The sequence below is a fragment of the Egretta garzetta genome, unplaced genomic scaffold (genome assembly GCF_000687185.1).
Source record: "Egretta garzetta isolate BGI_Z169 unplaced genomic scaffold, ASM68718v1 scaffold759, whole genome shotgun sequence".
Classification (NCBI taxonomy): domain Eukaryota; kingdom Metazoa; phylum Chordata; class Aves; order Pelecaniformes; family Ardeidae; genus Egretta; species Egretta garzetta.
Genome location: NW_009260944.1, coordinates 986,960 through 1,014,015, shown reverse-complemented (window position 1 = coordinate 1,014,015; position 27,056 = coordinate 986,960). Strand labels below are relative to the sequence as shown.

The 27,056-nt window shown below is 50.9% G+C and overlaps 1 protein-coding gene across 1 annotated transcript in view; it reads left to right on the top strand.

Moving 5' to 3' along the window:
* The first annotated feature begins 11,143 nt into the window (after window positions 1-11,143).
* Window positions 11,144-27,056, top strand: part of MARCHF4 (membrane associated ring-CH-type finger 4) — a 29,550-nt gene continuing 13,637 nt past the window's right edge. Inside the window, exons 1-3 of the mRNA XM_009647164.2 lie at window positions 11,144-11,176; window positions 11,267-11,422; window positions 20,395-20,587. Of these exons, the coding sequence (XP_009645459.1) occupies window positions 11,144-11,176; window positions 11,267-11,422; window positions 20,395-20,587 (382 nt within the window). The remainder of the gene's footprint in view (window positions 11,177-11,266; window positions 11,423-20,394; window positions 20,588-27,056) is intronic.

Below are 27,056 nucleotides of genomic sequence, written 5' to 3'. Positions count from 1 at the left end.
CGCCCCTGAGGGCCTCTATCCCCCCCTCCACTGCCTCCTTCGTATATTTTTGTTCAGCGTGTCTGCTTGCAGGGTTGCCTGAGACGTTAAAAAGAAATGCCTTCCCCACTAAGACACTCTGTAGTAATAAGGAACTTGATCTCACATAAATTGGGATGTTCTGAGAACCATTTTAATTTCTGCTAATCGGCAGATGAAAAATGAATTACTTAGATGTCATGTCCTACTGCACGAGTCTCGTAACATTTGGAAAAGCCGTAACAGAGTTACCCAGTAATTGAAGGGCTCTACATGAGTGAACTTTGTAATTGTGTATTCTTCTCCTTGAGTCCGGGAGGCAGAAAGGAAACACGGATCAGGCCACATCTTAATGAAACAGCTCGGTCCTGCAGCGTTGCCAAAGCTAAAGGTAAACAAACCGTGCTCATTATTTTATATCGCAGCTCGCCGGCTGCCGCAGCAGCCCCGTGTGTGATGTGCTGTCTCCCACTTTGCTGCCCCTCCACGCATCTGCTTTCAACCCCGTGCCAGGCTGCCCTTGGCCCCAGCGGCAGCCTCCGTCCCGGGTGTGCCCTGAGGCCAGCGGCCGCCCCCTGCCCAGCGCTACCCCAGGCACCAGGAGGCACAAACGGCTTTGGAGACACAAATGGCTTTGGAGGGTTTCCATCGCCACGCTGCCAGTCCTGACTGACGGGAGGAGGAAAAGAAACTGCATGACACCCCCCTGCAGACCTGTTGGGGTGGCCCCTCCTGCCGAAACCCCGTCTCTGCTCCCAGCTGGGAAACACTGCCTTTGAGTGGAAACACTGGAAATGTTTCTGTCTCCACCTTATTATTGGCTTCCACTTCTTGAACATGCACGCAGCTTCCCCTTCTCCCCACCCTGCTGCTCTCGGTCCTGGCTGGGCGTCACTTGAGGGTACCACGGCAAACAGGAGCCCCCAAATCCTGCGGTACCATCATTTTCCACTCTACTCCATTGATGAGCTGATGGTACTGGCATGAAGCAGCTCTGGAGCAGTTGCACTTTTGGAAGGAGCATCTCACTGCTGTAAGGCTACAAACAGCACCTGGCCATTCCCTCGTTCAAGAAGAAAGTGGGAAGATGGGACAAATATTACAGAATAAAGATTTTCTCAGCTCTTACGTTGAAGGGTTTTTTAGCTTTCTCAGGGAAAAAAAAAAAGAAAAAAAGAAAAAGGTCTATTGCTCTGTTTGTTTCACTGTCTTTAAAAGTGGGATCTATCATCTGGAGAGTCAAGCCAGCATCCATTTCTGTGGATTTTCCATGGCTGCTCCCCAGCGGCTGATGGCATAATGTTTTCTGAAATGGCCATTAGCTGAGTATTTTTATGAACAGCTTCCCAGGGAAGTAGCTGCAAAGTTCAATTTGCTGAATTATGAGCACCTCTCTGATAAGAATTGCATTATATGGTACTTGCATGCTGAAAGCATTAACTTTATACTTTGAACTTTTAAAATACGCATTGATGGATCTGATGAGGACTGAAGAAGTAGAAAGGTGAAGGTCCCCAAGGAACAGAGATAATAAGAAATAATTGCTATCTTTTTTTTTCCGTGAAAAAGAAGCAGTATATTTAGAAGAATTCTATTTAGCTGAGGCTTTTTCACTAGAAAAAGCCATTTGTACCAAAAAAAAAAAAAAAAAGAGGAAAACCTCTTTAATTGGTAGAAAATTTATTACAACAAGCCATAACTTAAGGGCACTTGATTTGTGCTGAAGAGCTGTTTGGCTTCATGGAGTTGCATCAGATTTACCCCAGCATCCTAGGGAGCAAAACTGAGCTCACTCTTGTATCTCACACAGAATAAATCTAAGTATTGTCTGAAATACTTTTATTTTTTAATTAAGAAGAGCCAGAGTGAAACAACAGTGGATTTCTCTTTCAGAAGAGACTAGATCATTCCACCTCACAAAATGGATGTGGTCTACAGTAAATCTTCAGAAGTTTAAAGCCTCGATACTTTGGGTGAAAGCCGAAGAGCTACGGACTAGGACGCTTCTCTGGGTCGCTGAGACTGCTCCGCTCTGTATTCAGGACAAGTCTGGAGCTGAACTCGCTCTAACACCCAAGTGCTCAGGGATATTCAGGTATCTTGATTTCACATGCACAGCACTGTGATTTCTATGCACCGAAGGCTCTTCACTTAATCAGTGCTTATTATCACACCTGATGAGGCACAGCAGGTGATATTTGAGATGCCTGCCTTTTGATTCCTTGCAACTGAGCAACATTTAGTAAGAATTACTTAAATCAGCTAATCAAAAACATGTTCAATGACATTAGGATGAAGTGGGCTCCAGAACACCTAAGCAAAGTTATTTTTCTTGTGGAAATCCTTCTGTAGAGAGAAAAGCAAATAAATCCTAATGTGATCTATATATTGTAAGCTCTCTGCTCCTTGAGCTGTTGATAGGTAGTTCCTGAAAATCCTTTGTTATTCTGTATTTCAGGCAAGGTTCAACTTTGTTCTGGTGGAATAGGTTTTCACATGCGTTTTCTACTTTCATTTCGGTGCCATAGCTGAGACCGTCAAAGAGCCCGTGTGATGGCTGCCAGAGCAAGGTGCAAGCGGGCTGTGGCTGGGCTCTGCAAACCCATCCATGCACAGCCGGGACAGCCTCGGGTCTGCCGGCCCCGTCCCAGGGAGATGGGATGGTGGGGCCATTTGCAGATATCATTCTGATGGTGGTGCGTGCAGGCAGCGGCGTGGTCCTTTGCAGCATTGGTCCACCCATTGCTGTTTCTGTTGAATAGACATTGAGCCCTGGTCCTTGAGAGCAGGTTTTCATCCCCTAGGAAGTGCGTTTTCTGACTTTAGGAAATTAATTTGCATGGGGTTTGGCCACCCAAAAGTGCTGATGCTGAAAGGACAAGACTGTGGAGCTGTAAAGGGGCAAAGTACGAAGCCTGGTGCCGTGGGCAGAGCAGGGGGCAATTCACCTCCAACCCCTGGTCACCTGGGAGCTGGGCAAGCTCCTCCCATCCATAGTGAGGGGACCACAATGCTTCGTCCCGTAGAGGTGTGAGGGCCTGATCCGGTGCAGCAGGGAGACACTACCTAACTGCTCAGACTCCCCAAACTGAGGGCTTCTGTTCTGCTGATAAATGAAGCCAGACACGCTGCTGGCACAAACTGCTGGAGAAAACCACCCGCAGAAAGTCAAGGTAGATCTTCTCTGTGAAGTCGGTAGAGCCCTTCTGTTGTATTGCACGGTGCAGAACGACCCAGTCTGCTGGGCATGGGGCAGGATCAGTCCCAGCTTCTTCTTTTTGGATTCAGTGGTGGCAGCAACAGCATGGCAGGAGTGCCTGTGCTTGCAGGTCCCTGTGCTTACTGTGTTACTTTCTCTGAGGACAACTGATGGGTCGGGATTCCTGGTCAGAGGAATCTCCTCCCAGAAGGGCCTGTCTGTTGGCAAGACCCACACACAGAGGTGGAGCTCAGCGTCTTCCCTCTCAGTCAAAGGGACCCTTGAGGGACTTATCCTCCCCTCTCACTCCCCCAGCAGTTGCTGTCCCAGGTGGGAACCAGCCCCCAGCACCCCTTTCCATGCTGTCCCCCCTTCATAGCCGAGTGGGACATTTACTTTGTAGGGCTCTCTGCCCTTCACCTTTCACTGTCCCAAAACCAGGTGTTAAAATCCTCCATAGCCCTTTGCACAAAAAATACCCTGTGATTCTCTCTTTCTACAAAAATGTATGCTTTCTTCTCCCTTAAAGTACTTTCCTTTAAAGGAAATTGATGTTAAGCCATGAGACACCGGGTCCTACCTGTACCAGCTCCCTTTGGCTTTTACCAGTGGTGGCAGGGATGCACCCAGAGCTGGTGGATTGTGCCTGCCTGCAGGCAAACACATGGGCAAGTTACTGTCAGCTAAATATTGAAACAGCCCTTTTTTCCTTTTTTTTTTTTTTTTTAATGGGAAGAGGTAGGGCCTCCTGCTTTGCTTTTCTGTTTCCGAGGCATTGCGCCAAGGTGCCCCAGCTCCCTGACAGCTCACATTAAGCTCTGCAGAGCTGCGTTCAATCACCTTCCCCTGGAAATCAGTGAAGGAGCGAGGGCAGAGCTGTGCCGTGGAGCCACCACTCCAGACTGCTCTGAGGAGGAGTCACAGAGGCGAAGGCTCCTCTCTGAGGGCGGCAGAGCCGCTGCTGTCTAATGCGCTGGGCGCTCTGCACCAAGGACTTCTCAAGCCTCTTCCTCCTCCTTTCTTTTCTTCCTGAGTTTTTGTTCCTCATCTTCATTTGTCTCTTGCCTGCCCTCCTGTCCTGCAGAGCTCTTTAGGGTTTTAGTAATTAAAGAGAGGGGAAAAAGCCATCCCTGCCCTGCTCCCTGGTGGGGCCGAGAGCTGATCTGTCTGCAGAGGAGACCCATCCCTGCGCCTGCCCGCCTGAGTCCATTGCACCATTGCTCACCCTGGGGGAACAGTGGAGTATGGGGGTTGCTCTCAGGCTTTTTTTGACATGGCACCCATCCCTATTAGTAAGTGGTGGGGACCCCACAGGGGCACACGGGCAGCACTGTGGGAGTCTTGCTTTCGAACATCCCGCTCAGAGGTGGCAGAGGAGGAGCAGGGCAACTTGGTGAAGAGGGCGGCCAACGCCGTGGTGCAGCTCAGGGCTCTTCTGGGGTTTCCTGTGCTCTGCTGACCGGGGCACAGCTCCGAGATGGGGACCAGCCACACGCCTCTCCCCCGAATCCCTGTGGTGTTGTTGGGCATGGGGTCACGGGGGTTTTGCCTGCTGTCTGACTTTGACACAGCTGAGCCTCCTGAGTCATCTAATTTAACCAAAAAAACCATCTTTTGGCTTAAAACATGGGTGAACTTCACTGATGTCCTGGTTAGCAGGCAAGGTGGGGTGATGGTCCTTTAGCTCTGCAGTGACAAAAGTCCCAGAAACCCTGTGGGGATCAGTAAGGCTCAGAAAAAATAAAGTCTCCCATCCTTCCTCCTTCTCCATCCCACTCCCAGATTCTGAGCTGCCACCCCTGTCTTTGTCTGTCCATCCGTCTGTCCTAGCAGCAGTGACAGGCACAAAATGCTGGGAGGGAAGGAGCAGAGATCACTTAAAATTCCCCTTGGCCATGGTAGAGCTGAATGCTGTGGGCAGCAGCTGCTCAGCCAGAAAGTCACATCGCTTGTGGTAGTGGTGGGACAAGTTTTCCTGCAGAAGGAGGTTGCTGAGCAGGTCCCACCCTGGCCTCCAGGCAGATGTGGCTGCAGCCTTTCATATTCCAATCAGGGCGGTGCAGAAAAAGCCTGAGCAGTGTGGCCTCGGTGCTCCTCGCAGGTGCCGCAGCAGCAGCTTCTGTGGGTGGAAAGGCAATTTGTGCTGGTTTTGGAGGATCGGAAGCTCTGCAGACATGATGGCTTTTCAGACAGGGCTCTCTCCGGACAAACATTGGGTCTCAGATCAGGACCTTGTGAGACATATCCCTCTCTTGACCAGCACTCACGTTTCCAGACACCCCCAAAATACACGTGGCAATCCCGGAGGGGTGCGTGGTGATTTTGCTGGGTGCATTAGAGCCGAGCTGCCTTTCTGCTCACACCCAGCCTGTAGGTGGAGGGATGCCTGTGTTTTGTTGCTAGACTATCCATCGCCCTGTCAGAGATAAGCGCCCCACTCGTAGGGCTGCCAGAACAGCTAATACCCACTGAAAATTGCAGAAAACCATGAAAAGGTAGAGCTGCAGAGAGGTACCCACAGAGATGTGGTCCTGCCCCAGGCCAAGGTCTGACACCAAAAACTTCAGCCAGGCAGACGCAGGCTTAAAGCCATGGCTGAGCAACAGAAATAATTGTCCAGAGCTGGATTTTTCGCTGGTCCTTCGCGGGGCTGTGTCTTCTCTTGCTTCTGGGGTGGGGAGTGCTCACTGCGCCCCAGGTCACATGGATCTGGCCTGGCACGGGGCAGCACTGCCTCTGCATGCTGCAGGGATGCCCGGTCTTGCAGGGAAGCTGTGGGATGGACCAGTCCTGGTCACAGAGGTGGCATGGCAGCAGTGGTGGCACCTGGGCGTAGGACGGGAGCTGCAAGGAGTCTGGACGATTTCTTTCTATAATTGCATAGATTTTCCTATATGTTCCCCAGGTTTTAGGGAGCTGCCCGGTCGGGGGATCTCTGCCCCAAGGAAAGTCCCTTTGCAAATTGCTGCCAAGACAGAGATTGGGGTCAGCACCCAGCTCTGCCAGGGTGCCCGAGGAGATGCCACCCCACCACAGAGCCCCGTACATAACCATGTCCTGTGCTGTCCTGACACTACAGGAGACGTAAGCCCACTCCTCACTGGGTCCACACTCTGCATCAATATCCCACAATGCTGGAGAATTTTCATGAAAGCCTGACATATATATATACACATATATATACACATATATATATATATTTCACATCCCTTTTTGCCTATTGCTGGCTGACACAGCACTCGCACCTGGGAAGGTAATCATGGGAAGCATTTGAGATGCTGATAGCAACGTGTGTGTTCAGGTTTAAAAGCATGGAGGGGCAGTTGCTGTAAGAGTGTGTGAGGACAGAGTGATCATTAGTACCTGCTTATTGAAGTTTACCTGCTCTGTAACAGTGGGTTTCTCTTTGCCATCAGATTTAATTCTTCTGTAATTACATTCCTAATATAGAAATCATTTGCCATTTATTTGCCATAATAAAACTTCCCATTGCATTTAAATTCAGTGTGAAGATTTAAGTGTATTTAGGAGACTCAGTTGAAGACCTGAAATTAAATATTCCTGGTTTCCTTTTCCAAACAAGGCAAACTGAGATAAATGCTAGCAGTCAGATCCATGCGTGCAGCTGCTCCTGTGAGCAGTGGCAGCTGCATGTGCATACCCACAGAGAGATGCCAGCCCCCGTAGTGTGGACGACTCGGCTGCTTCTCACTGCACCACACTGGCCTGGGCACTGGTCCTGCGGGTGATGCCAGCGACTGATGCTACTGTGTACGCCTGAATAGGGAAAACACACAGTTGAGGAAAAACTGCAGGTATTAAGATCACCATCAGCCATCCCGGTTTTGCACTGGTTTTCAAAATGTTTGCTTTAATAGTTGTGGCAGCGGGATGTTGCTAACGTGGCGCTTTCCAGCTGAGCTGGGGTGCAGGAGCAACCCAGGCAGCAGACGTAGGTCAGCACGGCTGGAGCTGGGAGAACCCAGAAGACCAGTCCTGGCCCAATGACACCATTGTCCCCAGCCCTGCCACGTTCAAAGGAGACCAGGTGGACAAATTTGCTATACTGAATTTATAGTTAAAAGAACAGGCCTGGGAAACACATCCCATGACCACCTGCTGGTGGGTGAGCAGCTGCAGCTTTGGTAGCAATATGTGGATGGGCTCCCAGCACTGATAAATGACAGATAAAACGGCCGGGTGAAACTCTGACACCAGCACGCAATAGGGGTGATGCTGCTCCTGATGTTATTTTCTCCCTAGATATACCGAGCATCAGAAGCGTGTGCTGGCAATAATTTTTTTTTTCCATCCTTCCTCAGAATTCCTCCCAGTAGGCTTAAAATAGCAGGGCCCAGATAATCATTAAGCACTTTGACATACTGCAATGGGCACAGATTGGGAATTCATGACAAGAGGACAGAGCGGGAGCAGACCCGCACTCCCAGTTCATCTCCAGCAGTATCATCCTCCTCGGGGTAAAGCCAGTTCAGCCTGGCCTTGCTGCTGCTGCTCCTAGAGACACGTTCCAATCACAGCCAGAAATAGGGAAGAATATTATGTATAATTGCTTAATATATTGCTCTTCCCAGAAGTAGGGAAGAGTAATAATGTATAGGGAAGAGTATTTCATCTGTATGTTGAGAGGGTTATGGCTGAAGCCAGAACAACCCTTCCCTTTTTGTTAACTCTAGTTTTCCACCTTTGACATGAACCCTAATCTGGACTTGGGTAACAACAAAAAAAAAGGCAGGTGCCCTAAATCCTAAGCCCACTTGGTTGTTTCAGGGAAACAAGATGGTACTGAGCAAGGTGAGGATGAAGCTTGCGGCCGGGAGGCATTTCTCCAATAGTTGCTGATAAAGCAGAAATGCTCCTTAGGCTGATACGAGTGACGGGTTGTAACTCTACAAAGGAAAATTGCAAAAATAAGTAGACCCTTCAAGGGGTCTTTGGAGAGCAATCCCCAAAAGGAATCGATGAGAACGCTGTTGTTTGAAGCACTGGAGAATATATTGTGCAGAGCTGACTTCTATAAACCAACAGAAAAGGGCATGGGGATTTAATTTCCATCTCTAATTGCTGTGATCTGCACCTCATTTTGGGCTTGCTTTTGTGTGCATGTAGCTTTTAGCAGAGGTCTCTGCGCAGCAAATCCTTCATGCGTATCACAGCCGATGGACTTCTCCTGAGCTCACCGCACAGCCAGCGGTGAGACTCCTCCTTTGCTGTACAAAGGATTTATTCCTTTAATATGCCCCTGATGTTTATTTTTCTGCTGGTACAGGAGTGCATGTGCGCGTGTGTGCATGTGGCAGTGTTTTACGAATGCCTGCTGTGGACAGAATTGGGCTTCACAGTATGCAAAAATAGCTGTGTGCCCCACACAAGGATATAATATTTAACACGGCTGGAGAAAATGTGATAAATCAGGTTTTTGCTGGATTTGCAAAAATCAAGAAACTAGGGGATTCATCTCCACAGTTGAGCCCAGAGCTCCTGCAGGAGCCAGCAGGACTGTCTGGGTTGGAGCATCCCAGTTAGGGAAGGGGTGCCAGGTCCCCACAGCAGTGTAGGATGTTTATGGACATGTCTTGGCTCTGAAGAGACAAGCTGAGATTTTTCAGACTTGTTCATTACAGAGCTCAAGAAGCCAACGTGAGCCCAGGCTGCAGCTACAGCTTTTCTCCTCTGCCTTTGCCTGGAGGTTGTTGCTCTTAGTTCTTGCTCTGTTCTGCCCCGTTCCTGATCCTTCATCACCAGTGCCTCCAGCTGCTCATTAGACAAAACCCAGGACCCTCACTCGCCCCTTTGAGCCCTGCAGGAGGCCCCAGTGTGCGACGAGGTGGAAAGGCAGGGATGGTGTAGAGCTGGGAGGTTTCTGTGTTACCCGCTCGGTGCTGGGATCACACTTGTGCACAGAGGAGTGAAGCTGTTGAGAAAATAAAGCACCAGGGACTGAGATGAGGAGGCACGGAGCAGCAGTCCTTGTACCAGGCTGGCTCTTGGTGTGGAAGAGGTTTGGTGAGCAGGAGAGTGGAGGAGCTGTGCTAAGCCCTGATCCCTCCCCTTTTGCACCCTGGCTGCAGTGCTCATGCTGGTTCCTTACCACACCTGTGCTTTCCCACCCCAGTCCCAGCAAGGGGCACAAACATGCACAGCTGAACCTGAGCCTCTCAAACTTGCAGCTCATATGGAGATTCTGGACACCAAATGCCAGCGCTCCTTCCCACACACACCTTCCTCCCATCTAATCCTTCCCTGCTCCCCTTCACCTGGCTTGTCCTGTTGCACCTTTCCAGGCAAAAAAGGTTCATGGATCCTACAAGCCTCCTTGCTCCCCCTCTCCCTTTGTGTCCCCTCCTGTGTGTAACGAAAACCAGTGACAGGTAGAGCTGAGCCTGGGTTTGTAATATAAGCAGTTATTTACAGTTTTGCTAAAATTTTGTGGAAGGTGATGTTTTTAGGTCACCTAGCTGAAGCAAATAAAATTATTAACGTGTTTGCATTAGGTTTCATTAAAAAAAAAATATATCACCCAGCGTGGTGCTCAGTTCCCCAGGTCCCGAGACCTGTCACGGTACCCTGAAAGCTAAGGCAGTTTCCCACCAGGGTTAGCAAGAGCAGGATCTGGTTTCCCAACCCAAGGCAGCTGGGATGGGTGTTTTACTGTGTCCAGCAGCCTCAGGTGCCAGGGTCTGTTATCCTTGTGCTACATCAGTGGTAATGATGGGGCTGATCTAGAGGTGTAAGAGGAAATATCCTCTCCCCAACACTGGAAGTATGCTGCCAGCCTTCCCCATCCTGTAGACATTCTCATTCTGCCTTTAAAAGCTTTTAAACCTTGGAGCACAGCTAAATACACAATCAGGGTCTATACCGTGGCTTTTAAACACTAAAGGGTGGGGAGTAAAATGTAATGGCTCTGTTCTTCCCTAAATAAGGGATGGCAAATGACTGTAAAATGAGCTCCTGAGCTTGTGTGTGCAGAGGGGAATTTAGTCCCATGGTGAACAGGATGATAGCAGCTGGATCAGAATAAAATTGAGGTTTCCGGGATACCCCTGTTTAAAGCTACACCAGAAACAGGGGAGTAAGACAGGAGAATCCGTGTTTCAGCCACCACACATAAATGTCTGTGTGTCACAAGCCAGGACACAATTTTTTCTCTATCTTGCTTGCTTCTAGGGTGGAAATAGCCAGCCCTACAGGCTGTCCACCAGTATGACTCACTTTTGGGGCAGACCGTCTGGGGGAAGTGGACGGGGGTGTGTGAAATTTGAGGACCTTTTCCCTGCTGGGCTATGGGTACACAAAGACCTGGACCCAAAGCACACACCTGCCACCCATCCATGGTCAGGTTCATCACTCCCAGTCTGGGAGCACTGGGAAGGAGAGACCTGTGTCCAGGGCTGCAAACGCCCACTGCCTGGCAAGTCCTGGGAGGCTCTGCACGGCGCTGGGCTCAGTCCAGCTCCTGGGGAGGAGCAGCACCTCCATGGCTGGCATGAACCAACCTGTGCAGAAAGTCCAACGGCCACCGCATATGTGGTTCCCCTCCTGCACGGCTGGGCTCGGGGAGCCTGCTCCGGGCTGAGTGGGATACAGCCAGCAGCAGAGGCTGTCTCGCAGCTATCCCCACCGCCAGCCTCACTTTCTAAAATTGGTAGCAGAGAGGCAGAAACCTGAGTGGTGAAACAGTGGCATCTGGTTGCAGAGCTGTCCCCGCTCGTTGTCTAGCGTGGGTGCTCTGGTGTCTAGTAAGAACTGTGCTCACCTAGCTTTCCCTTCAGCAATGATACTAGGCATCTTTCATCTACCCAGCTGTCTCTTTCCACAAAAAATTGTAGGACCCAAATATTCGAGACCATTACATCCCTGTCAAACTCTGTTCACATCAGCCAAGAATTATTAAAGGGAAAGCGGATGGAGGCAGCACGGTTGCCTAAGCCACACCAGGTAAAGAGGATCAAAGAGCAAACGGGTGGATGACGGAGCTCCTGCCGTGCCGTGCCGTGCTCAGGCCCTGATGCTGTCTCTCTGTTTCAGGGGGAGTTGCTGAGCCCTTGTCGATGCGACGGATCGGTGAAGTGCACGCACCAGCCATGTCTGATCAAATGGATTAGCGAGAGAGGCTGCTGGAGCTGTGAGCTGTGTTACTACAAGTATCACGTCATTGCCATAAGCACAAAGAACCCTCTGCAGGTAAAGGTACTAGAGACATTTCAAAGTCTATTTATTATCGTTTCTATTTTTGTTTCTGGGAGCAAGTGGATTTTACCTGCGTGGGTTTTCCTTCCCTGCACGCACTGATCCGTAGAAAGGGTTGTTGGGGGCTGGTCCAGGGAGACCCCATGTTCTGCTTGGTGGCACTGGGGGCATCCCTCAGATGTCTGCTCTTTTTGTCTTTTGGCAATTCTCACATTCATTTTCCTCCTGTTGAAAACACCGGTGTGACCACAATGGTGCCGTAACACCTCACAGCCCTTCAAATGTGTTCATCCACTGGAGACCACAGGTATGCCACTGTCCCCAGGGGCAGATGGGGACAAAGGAGTTACGGGATTTGCTACAACAGAGCACGCAGTTCGTGGCAGAGCAGTGTCTTGAGACCCCGTATGTCTAGAGTTCTGCCATTAACCCCCATCCGGGCCTCCTCTGTGTTGGCACGAGGGACAGAGGAGGTAGATGGAGGCTCTTACAGCTCTCCTCTCTGATCCTGCCACCCTTTTCACTTTACTGCTCCCCCATGATCAAATACATCCTGGCATGGCACAAGAGGTGTTGGTTCTAATGCTCTGGTCTGTCCAACCCTGATTCTCAGTGGACGTTTGCAGATGGGCACACAGCAGGTAAAGCACATCTTGGTATAAGTGGCTGTGAAAGGCCTCAGAGGACCCACCTTCTTTCTCTTCCGAGTCCAAAAGCACTGTGGTTTAATAAGTCCCACTGCAGGCTGGTAGCTGAAATCAAGATTCAGAATGGGGAAAACTGTGTGACTGTTAAAAAATGGGATAAATTATCCTTAATAGCTATTGATTTATCACAGGGGCAACACCTGAAGATGGACTAATTGCTGCATGCCTTTGCTGAGCACCATTAGTGCCTTGGACGTAAGGAAGCACATTATATCCAGGCACTACAGCTTAATTAGCATCATCTGGACTGGAGAGACATTACAGCAGCATGCTGTGGTTTAGAGAGCAGGGCAATGTCTCTAAGTATGTTGGTCTGCCCAGGACCTGGCTTTGGGTCTCTGCTGGTCGCTCTGCTCTCTAACAGGAGGCAAAGACTTTGCCAATGATGGTGCCCCATTTACGGGGGTGGAAGGAATGCAAACTCCTGCTCTCTCCTCCAAACTGCAGTCTCCATGTGTCTTTTTCCAAGCCCGAGGTCACTCACCACAGTGAGGAAGCAGGGACAGCCCTTTAGGACTCTAGACTTAAATGAAGTAGTGAAATTAGTGGGGCATCATGGGGAAATTTTGCTGGGGGGAAAGGAAAAAGCCTGCCTGCTCTCTGCAAGCCTCTACAGCTTCTGATTCAATTTTCCATGTGCTGTTGGCTGGAGAGATCAGTAGTTTCATCCCAAACCCCAGACCCAGGGTGTTTTAATTTCTTGGCTCTAGTAACTCAGAGCAGATTGAAACACAGGAGGAGAGATGCGGACAAAGCAGCGTTTGTTTATTTCTGGAAAGCTGGTCCATGAGTGCCCTAATGCTTCGTGTGTCTCAGCTCGGGGGCGCGATGCTGAGCAGCACTGAAGGTTTGTGCGTGCAGATTTGGGAGCACGTGTGTAGCCAGAGCAGCCCTTAATGAATGACCTCCAATGCTCTACACCTTCAGGTGGCTCAGGGCAACAGGTCAGTGACTTTCCTCCTGCTCCTTGCTCGGCTAAAATCTGTTGGAGCTGTTCACAGACAAGCTCCCCTCCCACGCACACCTTTCAAAAGCTTTGCTCTTTCTGGGCTGCCCTGTTAGAAAGTGGCCTGATCTGCTGGCCTTTGCCACAAACACAAAAACCGAGTAGCTGGACCACCTGAGTTAGAGAGCTCAGCTCCAGGAGCGGGGGTCCCAGGGGACCGTGCAGACCCTGGGCTCAGAGGCTTCACGTTGCTGGCTTAGACCTCACAGCACTTCTTGCAGAAGCGCTGGGAGATTTGGAGGCTGGGAAGAGGCAACTGGAGTGAAAAGCCACTAGGTCTGGAATAAATGCGGCGTGTGTGGAGTTACAGCTGCATGCTTGGGCACCCTGCCTGCTGCCAGCACAAAGGCACTTCTGGGCAGCAGATGCTACACCAGCACTAGTATGTGAAATCCCGTGGGAAGTGGCTGATGTACCAGGCCTGGACTTCCCATGAGGTCTAAGGGCTCGAGCCCCCCGTAACCCATCACCGTGCATGCCATTGGGGTTTCCCTCATTCCTCAGTGGCTCTCACCATCCTCTGGTGCTGGGAAAGGGAGGCAGAGAGGACCTAGGGGCTGCAATGCCCTGACACTATGTGCCATAACAACACGTCACAGTGTGTGCAGGCGGGAAGAGCATCCTTTCTGCTCGGACTTCACCCCACACAGGGATAACAGGGGCCACCTGGACATACAAGCATGTCTCTAAGTAAAGCAATAGTCCCTGGCCTTTTTTCTCAGGGTCTGCTGGAACTTCTGCCCAGCTTTATTCTTACTAGAAAGCTCTGAATTTCCCAAGCACAGGTTTTGGAGGACAAATGCTGTAAGAAGTCAGGGTCGTCTATTTATTCCAGACCAACCGTAAGACAGGCAAGGACCACACAAACCTCACCTCCTTGTCAAATGAGACTTGCTTGGGTGATGCTCTGAGCCTGCCTAGATTTTAACCAGCAACGTGGCCTACCTATCCCCTGCGACTATCCCCGTGTCCTCCCATGTGACAGACTGCTGGAAAGCCAGACCCAGACAGCTGGCAAGCCCTGGGCTCCCTGAAGCACGTCCAATTGGTCTGAGGGGAGCAGCACCCCCAACACCCACGTGTTCCCCAGGATCTGCATGTTTCTCTGCCCATTTTGACATCTGCTGCACATTTTTTGGAGTGCCTAAGGATCACGGCACGGGCCAGATGTGTGTGGAGATGCGTGGCGTGGGCAGAGAAGTTACAGCCTGGGGAGCACGGTTCATGCATAATTAACACAGACTCCTTCCAGCCTCCAGGCTGTTATGATGTCTCATTCCAGAGAGAGGCCTTTAGTCTGGTATTTTGGCAGAATGAATCGCTATAAATTAACACCACCACCCCCATCGCTGGATTGCAAGCATTTAAGAGCAAAGGTCTTAAAGCAGCAACACTGCAAACCTGATGAGACTAGGGGATTAAAGTTGTTGGACAACATGGCAGGTATCCTGCCAAGCAGCTGTCAGGCAACAAATGAGCAAAAATATCCCACCAGCTGTGAGCAACCAGAAGATCCAGAGCTTTTGTCCGTCTGTCTGTCCGTCCATCCATCTATCCATCCATCCGCCTGCTCTCCAGTCTGCCAGTCCAGTGAGACAGGAGTCATGGGCATGGAGGCCTAAATGCTCCTCTCCATTGCAGTATTTGTGCAAAGCCTATGATTTTAAAAAGGCCCTGAAGACACAAGGTTTTAGAAGCACATGATAGCGCTGCAGGTACACTGGTGCTGACACATGGTGGAGAAGGCATCTGCTGTGACTCGACTCTGCAGTGGATTTCATCTATACAGTTCCTTTGTAGCCGCTCCTGAGCCACATCCACTCTGATTTTAGCAAACAAAATCTGTTCGAACCAACCTACCCAGACCTACAACTGTCTGCAGTCTCGGGGAGTTCATCTCTGCTTTATCGTTGTTATCTCTGACTCTTCCTGTATTGTGGGTAGTTTCAGCTCCAAAGGTCCTGAGTTATCCAGTGCTGGGGTTGGGATCTGGTCCCCATTCTCCTCTGGCTCTATTTTGACTGTGGTGATGCTCTTTTAAGAGCTGATGAGCATTTGTTTATATGGCCTCTTCATCAGGACACCCACATCTGCAAGAAAAGTGGCCAAGGTCCCAGTATGTTTGACCTTGAGCCTGAGCTCCTGGTTGTCCCAAACTGCTGAATCACTTGTGTTGAGTATGAGCTTTGGCTGGTCCCTGCTGAGCTCCAGCTGCAGCCTGCAAGCAATGGGTGCAATCACAGCAGGAGAGACTTCATGGCCTCTGCCTTATAACGGGGGCTTTCTAGGATATGGATGCTGTAGCCTGGGTCATACCAGATGCTCTGGCACATGGAGGAGAGGGGGTTTCATCACTGCACGTTTCCCTTACACAGCCCTAGTGGACCCTCCTTCCCCCCTGCTGCCTTTCCAGTATCTGAATAAGCCACAGCATCTGTAAACGTACAGCAGGGAACCGATCACAGCAGTGACATAACTTTGCTTGGTGAATTTATAAAAACAAAAGCCATCCTCCAAAAGATAATTGGGCCTCAGGAGAGCAGCGAGGGGAGAGCCAGACCTAAGCAGGGCTGGGAATGGTCCACTCCAACCTTCTAGGAAAAACCTCTGCTCACTTGTGATCCTGGGTCTGAAAATTAAATTGCTGACTGGCACAGCTCGGGATGTTAATGGTACGCAGTAAGGGGACGTGTCAGATACAGCAATAAAAATAAACTGAACTGCCTGAGGCAGGCATGGGGGAGCTCTCAGAAGAGTGTAGGAAGGCTTTTCCAGCAAGCAAGTCTTCTTTGCAAGCTGCTGCAGTAAGACGTAGATATCTTCTGCAGGCAAATATCTGCCTTGGATCTGCTCATGCTGGTGCTTGGGAACGTTTGGAGACTGCTGGTGCCAAAGGGAAATACAGATCAAGCCTTAAATACTATAGTAATGACATTATTAATCTGTGTTACATTAGCAGCAGGAGTTTTCAGTCACAAGCCTCTGAGCAGAAGCACTGAAGCAAACAGGGAAACAGGCTTGTCCCAAGTAGAAGACATAGGTTACAAAACAGTGCAAGAGAACAAGGGTGGCATGACTGGCAGGCAGCAGTCCCAGCTGGGCCCCTGGCGAAGGTCATCGCAGATGTCAGACCTGGGCTCCCAGGAAACCCTTTTTGAGGCGTCTGGGTCACAGAGCTTTGTGATTTAGGGAAAATGGGGAAAGCTGGGGAAAATCAGTCCAAGAGAGTGTGGTGTTTTGCACTTGCACATCTGGGTGGTGTGCCAAAGGGGGATGGTAGCCGAGGACAGACAGATAGCTCCTGAGTGAATGAGGACATTTCTTCAGAATAGTCTGGAGGGGCAGAGCCCTTTTTCCAGCATGGATATCAAGCTAGTGTAGAGAGCTGCTTGGGCATGCTCGGAAGCCATGGTAAACCCAGAGCTCACAAAAGCTGTTCCTGTTATTCTGCAGGAGCCTTTAAAGCTTTCTGGTATCACCAAGTCCTTAGTTCTGCCCGGTTCAGCCCTGGCAGAGCATCTGTAGAGTTTTCTACCTGCCTAAAGGTCACATTACTGATTGACAGCCTGGGTGAGCTGCCGGTTGTCAAAGGTGCATTTCAGTATGGCTCAGTGGCTACCTGGGACTCATCAGTCATTATCAGCTGAGGAAAGAAGGGCTCAGTTTTAGGTCTCTCCCTGCAAGATGGGATTGCTTGACACGGTGACCTTGCAAGAGCTTGGACATTTGAGCTGGAGATGTGCAGGCAGGGGACTGTGTCTGTGGCCAGGCATTCAAAGAACTTTGGGGGTTTCAGACGTGCCAGTAAAGGGACCCTGCAGCATTGCTGAGACCTTTTTTTGCAGCTCTAGCAGTGACCCAAGGACAACAGGGTCACCCACCAAATCCCTGGTCTGCTGACTGTAATGATGGTGGAGAGAGGTTAGGAGAATGGGTGATTTTCTAAGGGCTGTTATGAAATCTGAAAGGCAAAGTGCTGTGATTGAGGCAGGCTCCCGAGGCCGCCGGTGCAGGGATGCATCAGGCCCAGCTCCTCAATTCATCAGCCCATTCTACCTCCAAACAGCTCTTGGACCCTTCTGCCTGCGCTTTCATGGGGTAACGTGCTTCATCCTCTGTCTCACCCCTTTTTGCCTCTCTGTGCAAACCTCATACCCTAGGATGTGTAGCAAAATGGAATTAAAAGATGAAAAATAATGACTCTGGTTATTGGTGGCTCGGGCTAGATGTGTGATGCTAAATTGCAGTTCTCAGGGTTGCCAGAGAGGAAATACAACATTTATTGCTTACTTCTTTTTTTTTTTTTTCCCCTGGAAAATATTAAATTCTTCTGCAAGCTGGTTATTTTCCCCAGTGTTCAGCTCTGACCCATTTACCTCCTTGCCAGAGGGTAATCACACCTCAGTGCCACCTCCTGAACGGAGCCAGGACTGCTGCTGCGTGTGTCACTGTCACTTAGTGCCAGATGCCGGGGGGGAGTCTCCTACCCCCTGGCACGGCTGACAGACTCCAGCCTCTAGGCAGCGGCCCTGCCTGTGTCCCAGCCTCTCTGTTCCCAACCAAAGGGACCGGGGTTTGAAGTTTGCACTCAGGTGTAGCTGCTCTGTTGCCCTGAGCCACATCCCCTTTCACAGTATATTTAGTACTACACCTCCCTATCTCTGCAAAGCAGTGGTGCTGATTGTATGCGGCTGCTAGTTGTAGGAAACAGCTCCTTCTTCTTTTTCTGTCTTTAATTGCTACCTTGGAAGGACCTGTTGCCAGCACAGGCCTTGCAGTGTGCCAGACAGATGGTGAGGAGCCAGACCGTTACCTCCTCGAGAGAGAGAAATGATGCAGAATGATTTGGCTGGCACAGGTGCACACAGGTCAGCATGAGGGACCTGCAGTAAAAACCTCCCCGTGCAGCACCAGGCTGTGCACTGGGCTCCCTCCACTCCTGTCCCCTCGGCGTTTGCCAGAGTTAGTGGAAGGGGAGATGAGGTCTGGGGAAAGCTGCAGGGGTGAGAGTGCAACCCAACGCCCCCCCACCATGTGCCTCTACTCCTGGAGCTCTGAGCTGATGGCACAGCTGATGGCTGTGGATTTGTCCTGCATCTGCTTATGGTGCTGGTGAGGACGAAGCTGGAGAGCTGACGGGAGGGCAGCATAGCTGCTGATCCCACCCTCAGAACTCAACTTTGGGGGTGACGGGTGCTGGGAGGTCTATTGCCCCCTCTCAGCTCTGAGGTGGCCTTTGCTCTGTCTCATGAGGGGAGAGGAGTGGCACAGCTGTGCGTCTCTTGTGGACTCCGGCACCCCTGTACCCTCCCATCATGACTGGTACCACCAAGCTCCCAGCCCTCAGAGGAGGGTGGTTCACTACCTCAACTTCTTCGTGATGCAAAGGGGCCGCTGGTGTGGCCAGATTTAGTGGAGGCATGGAGCAGATCGGGCTATGGCAGAGTGGGACTGGGCTGCTTAAGAGATCACTGAGCATCCCCAGTGCTCAGCGTTTGCCTTTGGCTGGGCCAGATGCTGGAGCGGATGGCAGGGAGGGGACTGGGGTTAGCTGAGCCCAGCCCTGCCTCAGCGGGCAACAGGTTCTCTTCTGCTCAGCAGCTTTATGGCCATCTACTCTGTAGCCAGCTACGAAATAAGCTGGTACCACCCACCTCACTGATGCTGCCCATCCCTGACATACAGTTTGAGGGCTGTCTGCCCTTGCAGTGCGTAAGCCAAGGAGCAAGGCTGGCAGAGGCAGACACTTCAGCTCACTGCTGAGCCAAGCTAGGCAAACTCCTTCCAGTTGCAACCTGCAGACCTCAGCCTCAGGCTGAAGCCCTTGTCTGTGCCCCTCCAAAGGCAGCCCTTTGCAGGGAAGTGCATTTGGTTCAGGGGTTTGGTCACTGGATTGGTAGCAGTGCCATGCGTGCCTGTACCAGCACAAGTCACCTGTTGTCCTTCTAGCCCTTCATTCAGGGTTGAAAGTCCTCCCTACCTCCCCAAACCCACTGGTAACTCCTGGCTGGAGGCACCCCGCAGCTGAACTCCCTTCCTGCCCTGCAAAGGGATGGGACGAGGCTTGACAGGTGACCCTGCTGTCCCAGGATATGTTTGACAAATGGGCAGGGTGTTGAGGGATCGCCAGAGATGCCACCTCACAGGGACACTGAATTTGGGCTGAATCCAGGCTAAACATTTTCAATTCCTCTGAATCCTCTATACCTGCAGGAGGTTGAAGTCTGCCTTTATTTATCCTTCTGCCAGTCCCACTGAGATTTCAAGGGCATGCATCTCACAGCTGAAGGTGGCCTATATACTTCGATGCCAGGAGAGACTGTCTCTCCCCAGTCTGTTTATGCATTTGATTTCTGATCTGCAGGAGGGGCTATAGACCCCAGGTCTTGTTAAAGAAAGAAATTTCTGCTCTTGGTTTTTACAGGGCAGGTCTCTCAGCAATGTAAATCTGAGTGGAGAGGTTTTATGCTGGATGACAGAGAGGAATCCAGGCTTAGGATATTTATACTGTAGCTTATACAAAGCTATTTGACATAGTGAATGGATTTGGGGGAGTTATTTCTATTTTTTTCTTCTTCTGAGGAAGAAGCATTGGCGTTTACCTTGGAACGCAGCCTGAACATGTCATCACCTAAAGGCAGGTTGTCCTGACCACAGCAACTTGTGTTGTTTGTGACAAGTTTTGTGGGATGTGCGTTGCCGCTGCGAGATCCTACCTAATGCTGTGATCAGATCTCACAAAGTGGCACAGAGCCAACTCAAGGGAGGCCTCTGAAGGAAAACTTGGCTCTCTGAGACAATTCTTCTCACGGTAGTAGGATGTCCTGGCCAAGGATTCTGCCTGGCCTCTATTTAAGGTAGCAACTGAATGTCCTGGTTTGTGATGGCCACCACAGCCCTACTGTCACGGGGATGTTACTGCCGTTGTTTTGCCCCCAGTCCATCCTGCCTCCCTCAGGTCTCTGTGCTTTCTCGGTGAGGTGCAGGATTCCTCCCCATTCCCTCTTCAGCAGTGCTGACAGGGAACATGGGGCCATGCACCATTGAACAACTGCCGTGCTCCACCCCAGATGTGGACCAGGTAAAAGCACCTATGTGTAGGGTGCACATATAAGTGATAGGTGCTCTTTGAGATCTCCAGAACCACCACAATGCTGTAAAACATCAATGTTCCCCACATAACTAATCTCTTCTATTTTTCCTTCCTCCCTCCCTCTTGTCCCCTCTCCTCTCTCTGTTGCATCCCCTTACAGTGGCAGGCCATCTCGCTGACAGTCATTGAGAAGGTTCAGATAGCAGCAGCCATCCTGGGTTCCCTCTTCCTCATTGCCAGTATCTCGTGGCTCATCTGGTCAACCTTCAGTCCTTCGGCCAAATGGCAGCGCCAGGACCTGCTCTTCCAGATCTGCTATGGAATGTACGGCTTCATGGACATTGTCTGTATAGGTGGGTGATCGCATCTCACGGCACGGCCGAGGTCGCCCGCCCACTCACCCGCAGAGAGGAGCGGGAGATGGCATGGAGAGCCAGCCGGTACAGCTCGGCTCAGATTGAGCCTCCTGGGCTTGTCCTCCTCTTTGCTTTTGTGACATTTATTTTAAAGTCCTCTCTGCTGTGCTGGTCTGGGCAGCCCTGGAGTATCTCCTTGGCTGGGCTGGCAGAGGGAGCAGCAGCAACCCACAAATCTCTCTTCAGAGCAAGAAGAGGGTGGGGAGGTCTGGGAGAGGCTGGGGAGTGTAAGGCTTTTGAGAAACTCCTTCCTTTCTGGAATAGCTAATTTAGGGACTGCCCCATGGTTGACTACGGCAGGGCCTCTCCACGTACAACTCCTTGGCTCTCCAGCCCAGCCTCTCTGCCAGGCAGGGGTGGCTGCTCCTTCTTTGGCCCACCCTGGAGCTGCAAGTCCCAACCAGCCCAAGTTATGGCCCAGCTGGGGGTCCTTGTTGCATTGCTGGTACAGAGTAGCTCTGAGGATGAAGCTGCCCCGCACGGAGCCACCCCAGACAGCAAAGCAGATGCTGTCAGCCTGGCCCCAGAAGGTCTCCCTGAGAGCAGGAGCTGTAACCCCAGTGCAGCCCTGTGGGATGGGGGGACGTAGCTGACGATACCCACGGACAGAGGCACTCACCAGCCAGGCTGCTGAAAGAGCGGTGGTTACCGAAACAGTTCAGTGAACACCAGCTACCTCCAAATGTGCTCCTGAGCAGTATCCACCCCAGAACAGGCTACCAGATAATGCCAGTTCAAGTGACCCTGCTGGGAAGCAAAGAGGGTCCCAGAGAGCTCCTTGTGTCTGGGTCTTCCATCATTGGTTAAAGGCAGAAGGAGCCTCTCAGGAACTCGGTGAGACAAGGCAGTCCCCTTGACTTGGTGGGTTTGTGTTTGTGTGGGTAGGGCCACTCCAGAGGAAGGAGCACAGCCCTCAGGAGGAGCAGGACAGACATTATCGCAGAGCAGCGGTACAGAAGCAAAGCAAACCCAAGGGCAGGGACAGAGGTTTGGACAGCACACCCTGGTGTCTGGGTTCAAATGGCTCTTGGCTTCAGTGCCCTTCCAGCACAGGACTCGGGCCTGACAAAACCCAGACCAGTTCCTCCCACTGTTGCCACCACTGCGCTGGCACAGAGATGTGAGCTTGGCCTGTAGACATCATCCTGCTCCTCCATGAGATGCTGGTGGAGCTACCAAATGTCTCCAGGAATGAAGAGTGGCAAAGCGGGATGAAAGAGAGACAGGCAGTACCCACATGTTGGCACAACAGCCACTGGGGACATCCTCTTGCTGGTGTGATTGGGAATAAATGGTCCCTGTGTGTGCGTGCAGTGTGCGTGTGTGTCGCCTCGTGGGCCGAGGACAGCAGTGGAGAGCCCTGGCCTGGGCGGACATCAGTAACATGATTAACTGGCTTTTATAAAGCTTCAAGAGCTGAGGGGAACTGATTAGCTCATCTGTCAATAGGAGCTAAATCCTCCCACACGGCAGAGAGCAAACCACGCCAGCCATGAACTGAAGGGGAACTGGGCAGACAGGTTTGGATTTGAGGTTTTCTGTTGCTTTCTTATTAATTTTTTTAAAGATCTGGCCTCTGTTTCTTTTCTCCACCTTCTCTGAAGGGAAAAACTGCCCCTTTTCCATCTCCATTGATGTCACCATCCAGCTTAATGCCCTAAGCTGGGAGCTTTGATTTTTTTCCAGCCAGTGGCTGTCCTGTTCCCAGGAACAATCATGGCTTGGGGCAGCCCCTTGTCTCACGCTCCTCCCTGAGCAGCTGGCAGTCCTGGTGGGCCGGGCATGCTGGCTTTCCCACAAACTCAAAACCAAGTGGGAAGCGTTACAGATGCAGTGGGTTAACATGTCTGTATGTGACTTCTCTTGCCCAGCACCTCAGAGCAGTGTCCACCCAGAGATGGCTCCACTTGTGTGCAGCATGTCTGCCTGTGCTGCCAGGCAGCCCACCCATGCTCGACCAGGAGAGATGATGTTCTGGACCATGTGAGCCTTTCATACATTTCAAACATTTCCCTAGAAAAGCTTATATGTGCATGCAGCCAGCCCTCTGCCCCTGCCGCGCTCCAGTGTGAAACTCGCTTGTATTGCGCATCAGTACCCTTTGCAATCCCAGTTGCTGCTGCTCCCGGGTCTGCAGCGGAGGGAAGGACAGCTCTGGGCCATGCTAGCTGAGGTCTGATGTTCACTTTCTTCCTCGCCTCCTCTTCCTCCTCTTCTTTGTCTGTCCAGGTTGAACCAAGTGACAGATGAGGTCTCACGGGGAGCTGTGACTCCCTGGCTGTCGATACGGGCAGGTCTCTCCCCTGAGTGACTTTTCTCCAGCCCTGCTGGTTTCAGTGGGCTGCGCTAGCACTAGCCAAAAGGCTGGTCTGCCCCATGGAGACGCCAGGCCAGGTCAGGCAGAAGAGGCTGATCAAAGAGAACTCCACAACTGGGTTTAATTCCTCATTCATTATAGCTTTGGTTGACTGTGATGGAGGCAGCAATGCCAGCTGCCTAGAAGACTTGCAGTGAGTTCCTCATTGTGAAACAGCTATTTTCCCTCTCTTTATCCTTCTCCCAAACCTTGCAGCCTCGCGCAGGGTCTTTGATCACAGGCGGGCAAAGCCGGCTCTGGAGATTCAGAGTTCTGCTCCTGACTGCCAGCATGGCCCAAAGCCTCTTGTTACTCCTCCCTGGGCTTTAGTTCCACTTCTGAGAGTTCAGGATAAAACCTCTCATGGATAATTGCAGAGACAATGGTTCTTGAAATACCAGGGTGCTGTCTGTGCATTTCGGTGTCTCCTCCTCCGCAGTCCAGCTCTTTTCCCCTTTTGCTTTCCAGCCTGTGGGTGGGTAGGAAAGATTTAGGAACTAAGAAATGATCAGCTGTGGGAAAAGAGCAGGACATTAAGTGCATTCAGTTCTACCATGCTTGGTTTTTTTTTTTTTCAGCTAATGTAACACACATTACCTATGCCTTGTTTGGTAGCAGGCTGGGCAGCCTTAGCTAGCAGAATGTTATACTGTAGGTCCTACACTAATGGTATGAATTCCAATTGTTCCTTCCCCCAGTTTGACCTCAAGTTTTACTTTCACTGGCAGAGGAGCAGAGATTTGAAAGAGCAGATGTGCTGAAGCAGAGCTCCTCTGCAGTTCCTGCCAGTTCCCACTTTGGTTGTCCTTGGATGTCTCCTGTCCACTGAGTAGCCAGTGACTTTTATCCAGGAGGCCGGCTTTGCGTAGCCTGTCCCTGGAGGTGCTCAGCAGGACACTTCCTCTGGCACTGTAGAGTCTCAAAGCTGGAGAAGACACCAAATCTGCAGAGGTCCTGACTATCGTCAGACAGGGAATACGCACCTCGTCAGCAACTGCCCAGCTGTTTTGTGTGATCTTCTCTCTACCAAGTCATTAAGGGACTTAGGTAGCAATTTGCCAAGACAGAGATATCTGTGGCAATTTGCGTGGGCAATCCCATAGCAGCACTGGTCTTTCCAGCGTGGAGGTGAGGGCACGACTGCTCACTTGCACGTATAGCTTCCTAAGCGCAGACCACTTGGTTGTTGTTACCTTCACTTGAGCTGTACTTGATCTGAAATAGTCAGATCACCTCCAAGCTGAGATCTCAAAATACAGCTGTTAACTCGGAGGCTATTGATCCATGCATCAAAATCCAGGGGTCTTGGGTTTGGCCCTCAGCCAGTCACATGCAGCAGACCAGTAGTTTTCATTGGACTTTGCTAGATCCTAGCGCACTCCACAAAAACAGTTGTAAGGGACAGACACCATTTGCTACCCCTTCACCCACAATGGAAACAAAACCACAACCAAAATAAAATGAATCTGCTCCTCCCAACCAGCAGGACAGATGGTATGTCCCCAAATACCAGAAGCTATGTCCATCTGGGCAAGATGTGCAAAATGGTCTTTCAACATTGTTCTCCCCCTTGCTCGCAGACATCTAACAGGAGGGCAGAAAGCACTGGAAAGGATTGCTTGGGACTTGTGGGAGTCTCCGATACTGGATTTTTTTTAAGAACCTGTTAGAAAACATATGACAAGAACAGGTTGAGGAGAGATGATCCCAGTTTGTGAAGGAGGAACAGACTAAATGCTTCTTCATATCCAGCCAGCCCCAACTTCTTTGATTCTGATCTCTCTCTTTCATGTGTGCTATCTCTGGTCATGCCTGTAGGACAGATATGAGAGTTGGAATAAACTAGAAACTGGTAATGGTGCCAGCATAGGTATTGCTCTGCTGTGAAGCCATGTACACCACAGACACTGGAGATCAGCAGCCAAGAAGTGAATGAAAAGTGAGATGGGGACTGTTCATTTGATTAACTGCTCTCTCCATGAGAGGTAAATCCAGAAAGCTGGCATAAAGAGGGATTAGCAGAAATGCGGTTATCAAAATGCAGAGATAAATGGAGTGAGCCTTCATGGGCCTGAGTTACTGAGTAGGGAGAGTAGCAGCTTAGAGCTGGGCTGTAAATCCTGAGAGATACCTGCCTGTTAATTAAATGACAGTCTTTGGAGGAGGAAGGAGGGGTTTGCCTCTCTCTCTGTCAAGGTGCAATCAGGGAAAGTCAGCGTTTGTAGTTTAAGGTGGCATTTGGGGTCAGGAGGACAGGAAACCGTCTCCTGTTAAACAAGGAGGAACTCTGCCAGCTAAGGAGCGCGCGTCACGGACGAGGCCCAGGCACCACCAGCCCAGCTCCGCGGGGGGAGGCCGTTAGCAGCCTGCGCGCACGGGGCTCTCACTGCCACAGTTTGCGGGCGCAGTCCTGGGCGTGCTCCTGCTCCCACAGGAGTATCCCTGTGGTTGGCATGAGGGGGCTTATCCCCAGCGGTGCGAAAGCAATCCGATCCGCCGCCCCTTGGATCACCATGGGACAGAGACTGTTGCTTTGCCCGTGCCCAGCCAGTCCTGGCTCTCTGACTCACCCTGCCTCGGTGCTGACGGCCGCGCTTTTGCAAGCACTAAATCCTCATGCTCTTTGAAGCTTTTCCCTCGCTTTCCTTGGCAGCCAGTCCCTGAGGGTATTTGCCTTCACAACAGTAACTGCACTGCAGCTCGATAGCACAAGAGACAGGCAAGGCAGGACCATTCATCCTGCCAACGATTTTTGTTGGCACACCATGGCAATCCATTACAGATCAGGAAGTGTGTGCCCGCTGTTTTTAATCCCAGCTGCCAGCAAGAATAATCAAAAGCATCCAGTATGTCTGATGGCATCTCGGCACAACCGTAGGTAATAGCATAAGAAATCAATAGCCAATTAAAACTGATCCACAGCATTTGATCTTTCATAGTGCAATGGGAACAGTAATTAATGGAGCTTCCTTGAGACAGTCACAATTCAAACTTCCTGCCAAGAGTAATGTGGTTTCATTTTAAATGAGCTTTGCTTCCTAGAGGAAATGCCAGGCTGAGGTAGCCTCAGGGTGTTTTCTAGCCAGGTCACTTGGGCCCTTAGCATTCAAAGGATTTAGGAGTCAAAGTCCCAATAAAACAAAGAGAAACTGAGAAATTAAGTGTCTTCAGGATCTTCATCTGTATTGATCCAATTCTCAAAAGGAAAGCGGATGTTTTCATTCAGGTCTGCGTAGTCCCCAAGGTACAAAGCAGGAAGAATTGCTACAGCAATAGGGAATCAATTCTGGGATAGCACCAAGCCCCCGCGTTGGCTTGATGACACCCTAAAGGCAGAGCACAAGGCAGAAAAGTTCAGCAAATGTCTTCAGAGGAGAAACCTGAGACCAACCGAGACAGCAAATGCACATGGCTTTGACAGGCCTCGAAGATACCCATGAGAGTATGCAGGAGTCTTACGTGCCCTTGAGCTTAATGCACTGCTTGCCACGCTGTTCATGCCTTCTTGCCAACTTTTCCTGCAAACTGGAGCTACCAGGAGCTAACTGGAGTGACCAGGTCCAGGCCCTATCATCAGAGCAGGCAGCTGGGTAAAGTCAGGCAGCCAATTCCCTTTTTTTGCACCATGAATCCTGGTTTGCATACATTCAGCCACAACGTGCATGCTCAAAAAAAAATCACTGGGCAAATCATTGATCTATAGCTATAAAGGGGGTGTAGGGAGACGGGAACAGTCCCTGCAGGGCGCGCTGTGGGGCTCTCAATCCAGCTGGGCAGGGACTGTCTCTCAAGAGCAGTCATTCAGGGCCCTGTACCTGGTCCAGCAGCAGGAGAAGCAACGCTGCACAGCTGGTCTGCCAACCGACTCCTTGGCCTCTATCCAGGAGCAGCGGATGCTCAGCAAAGCCAAGACATGCCGCCCCTCCGTTCCTGAAAGATGGGACCTATTTTTATCTAATGCTGCATTGATTATTCAATAAGAGAGGAGAGCGGGCCAGCCGGCATGTGTGCACGTGTGCTGCTTTCACCAGCGGGCATTTCTGGGGAGGC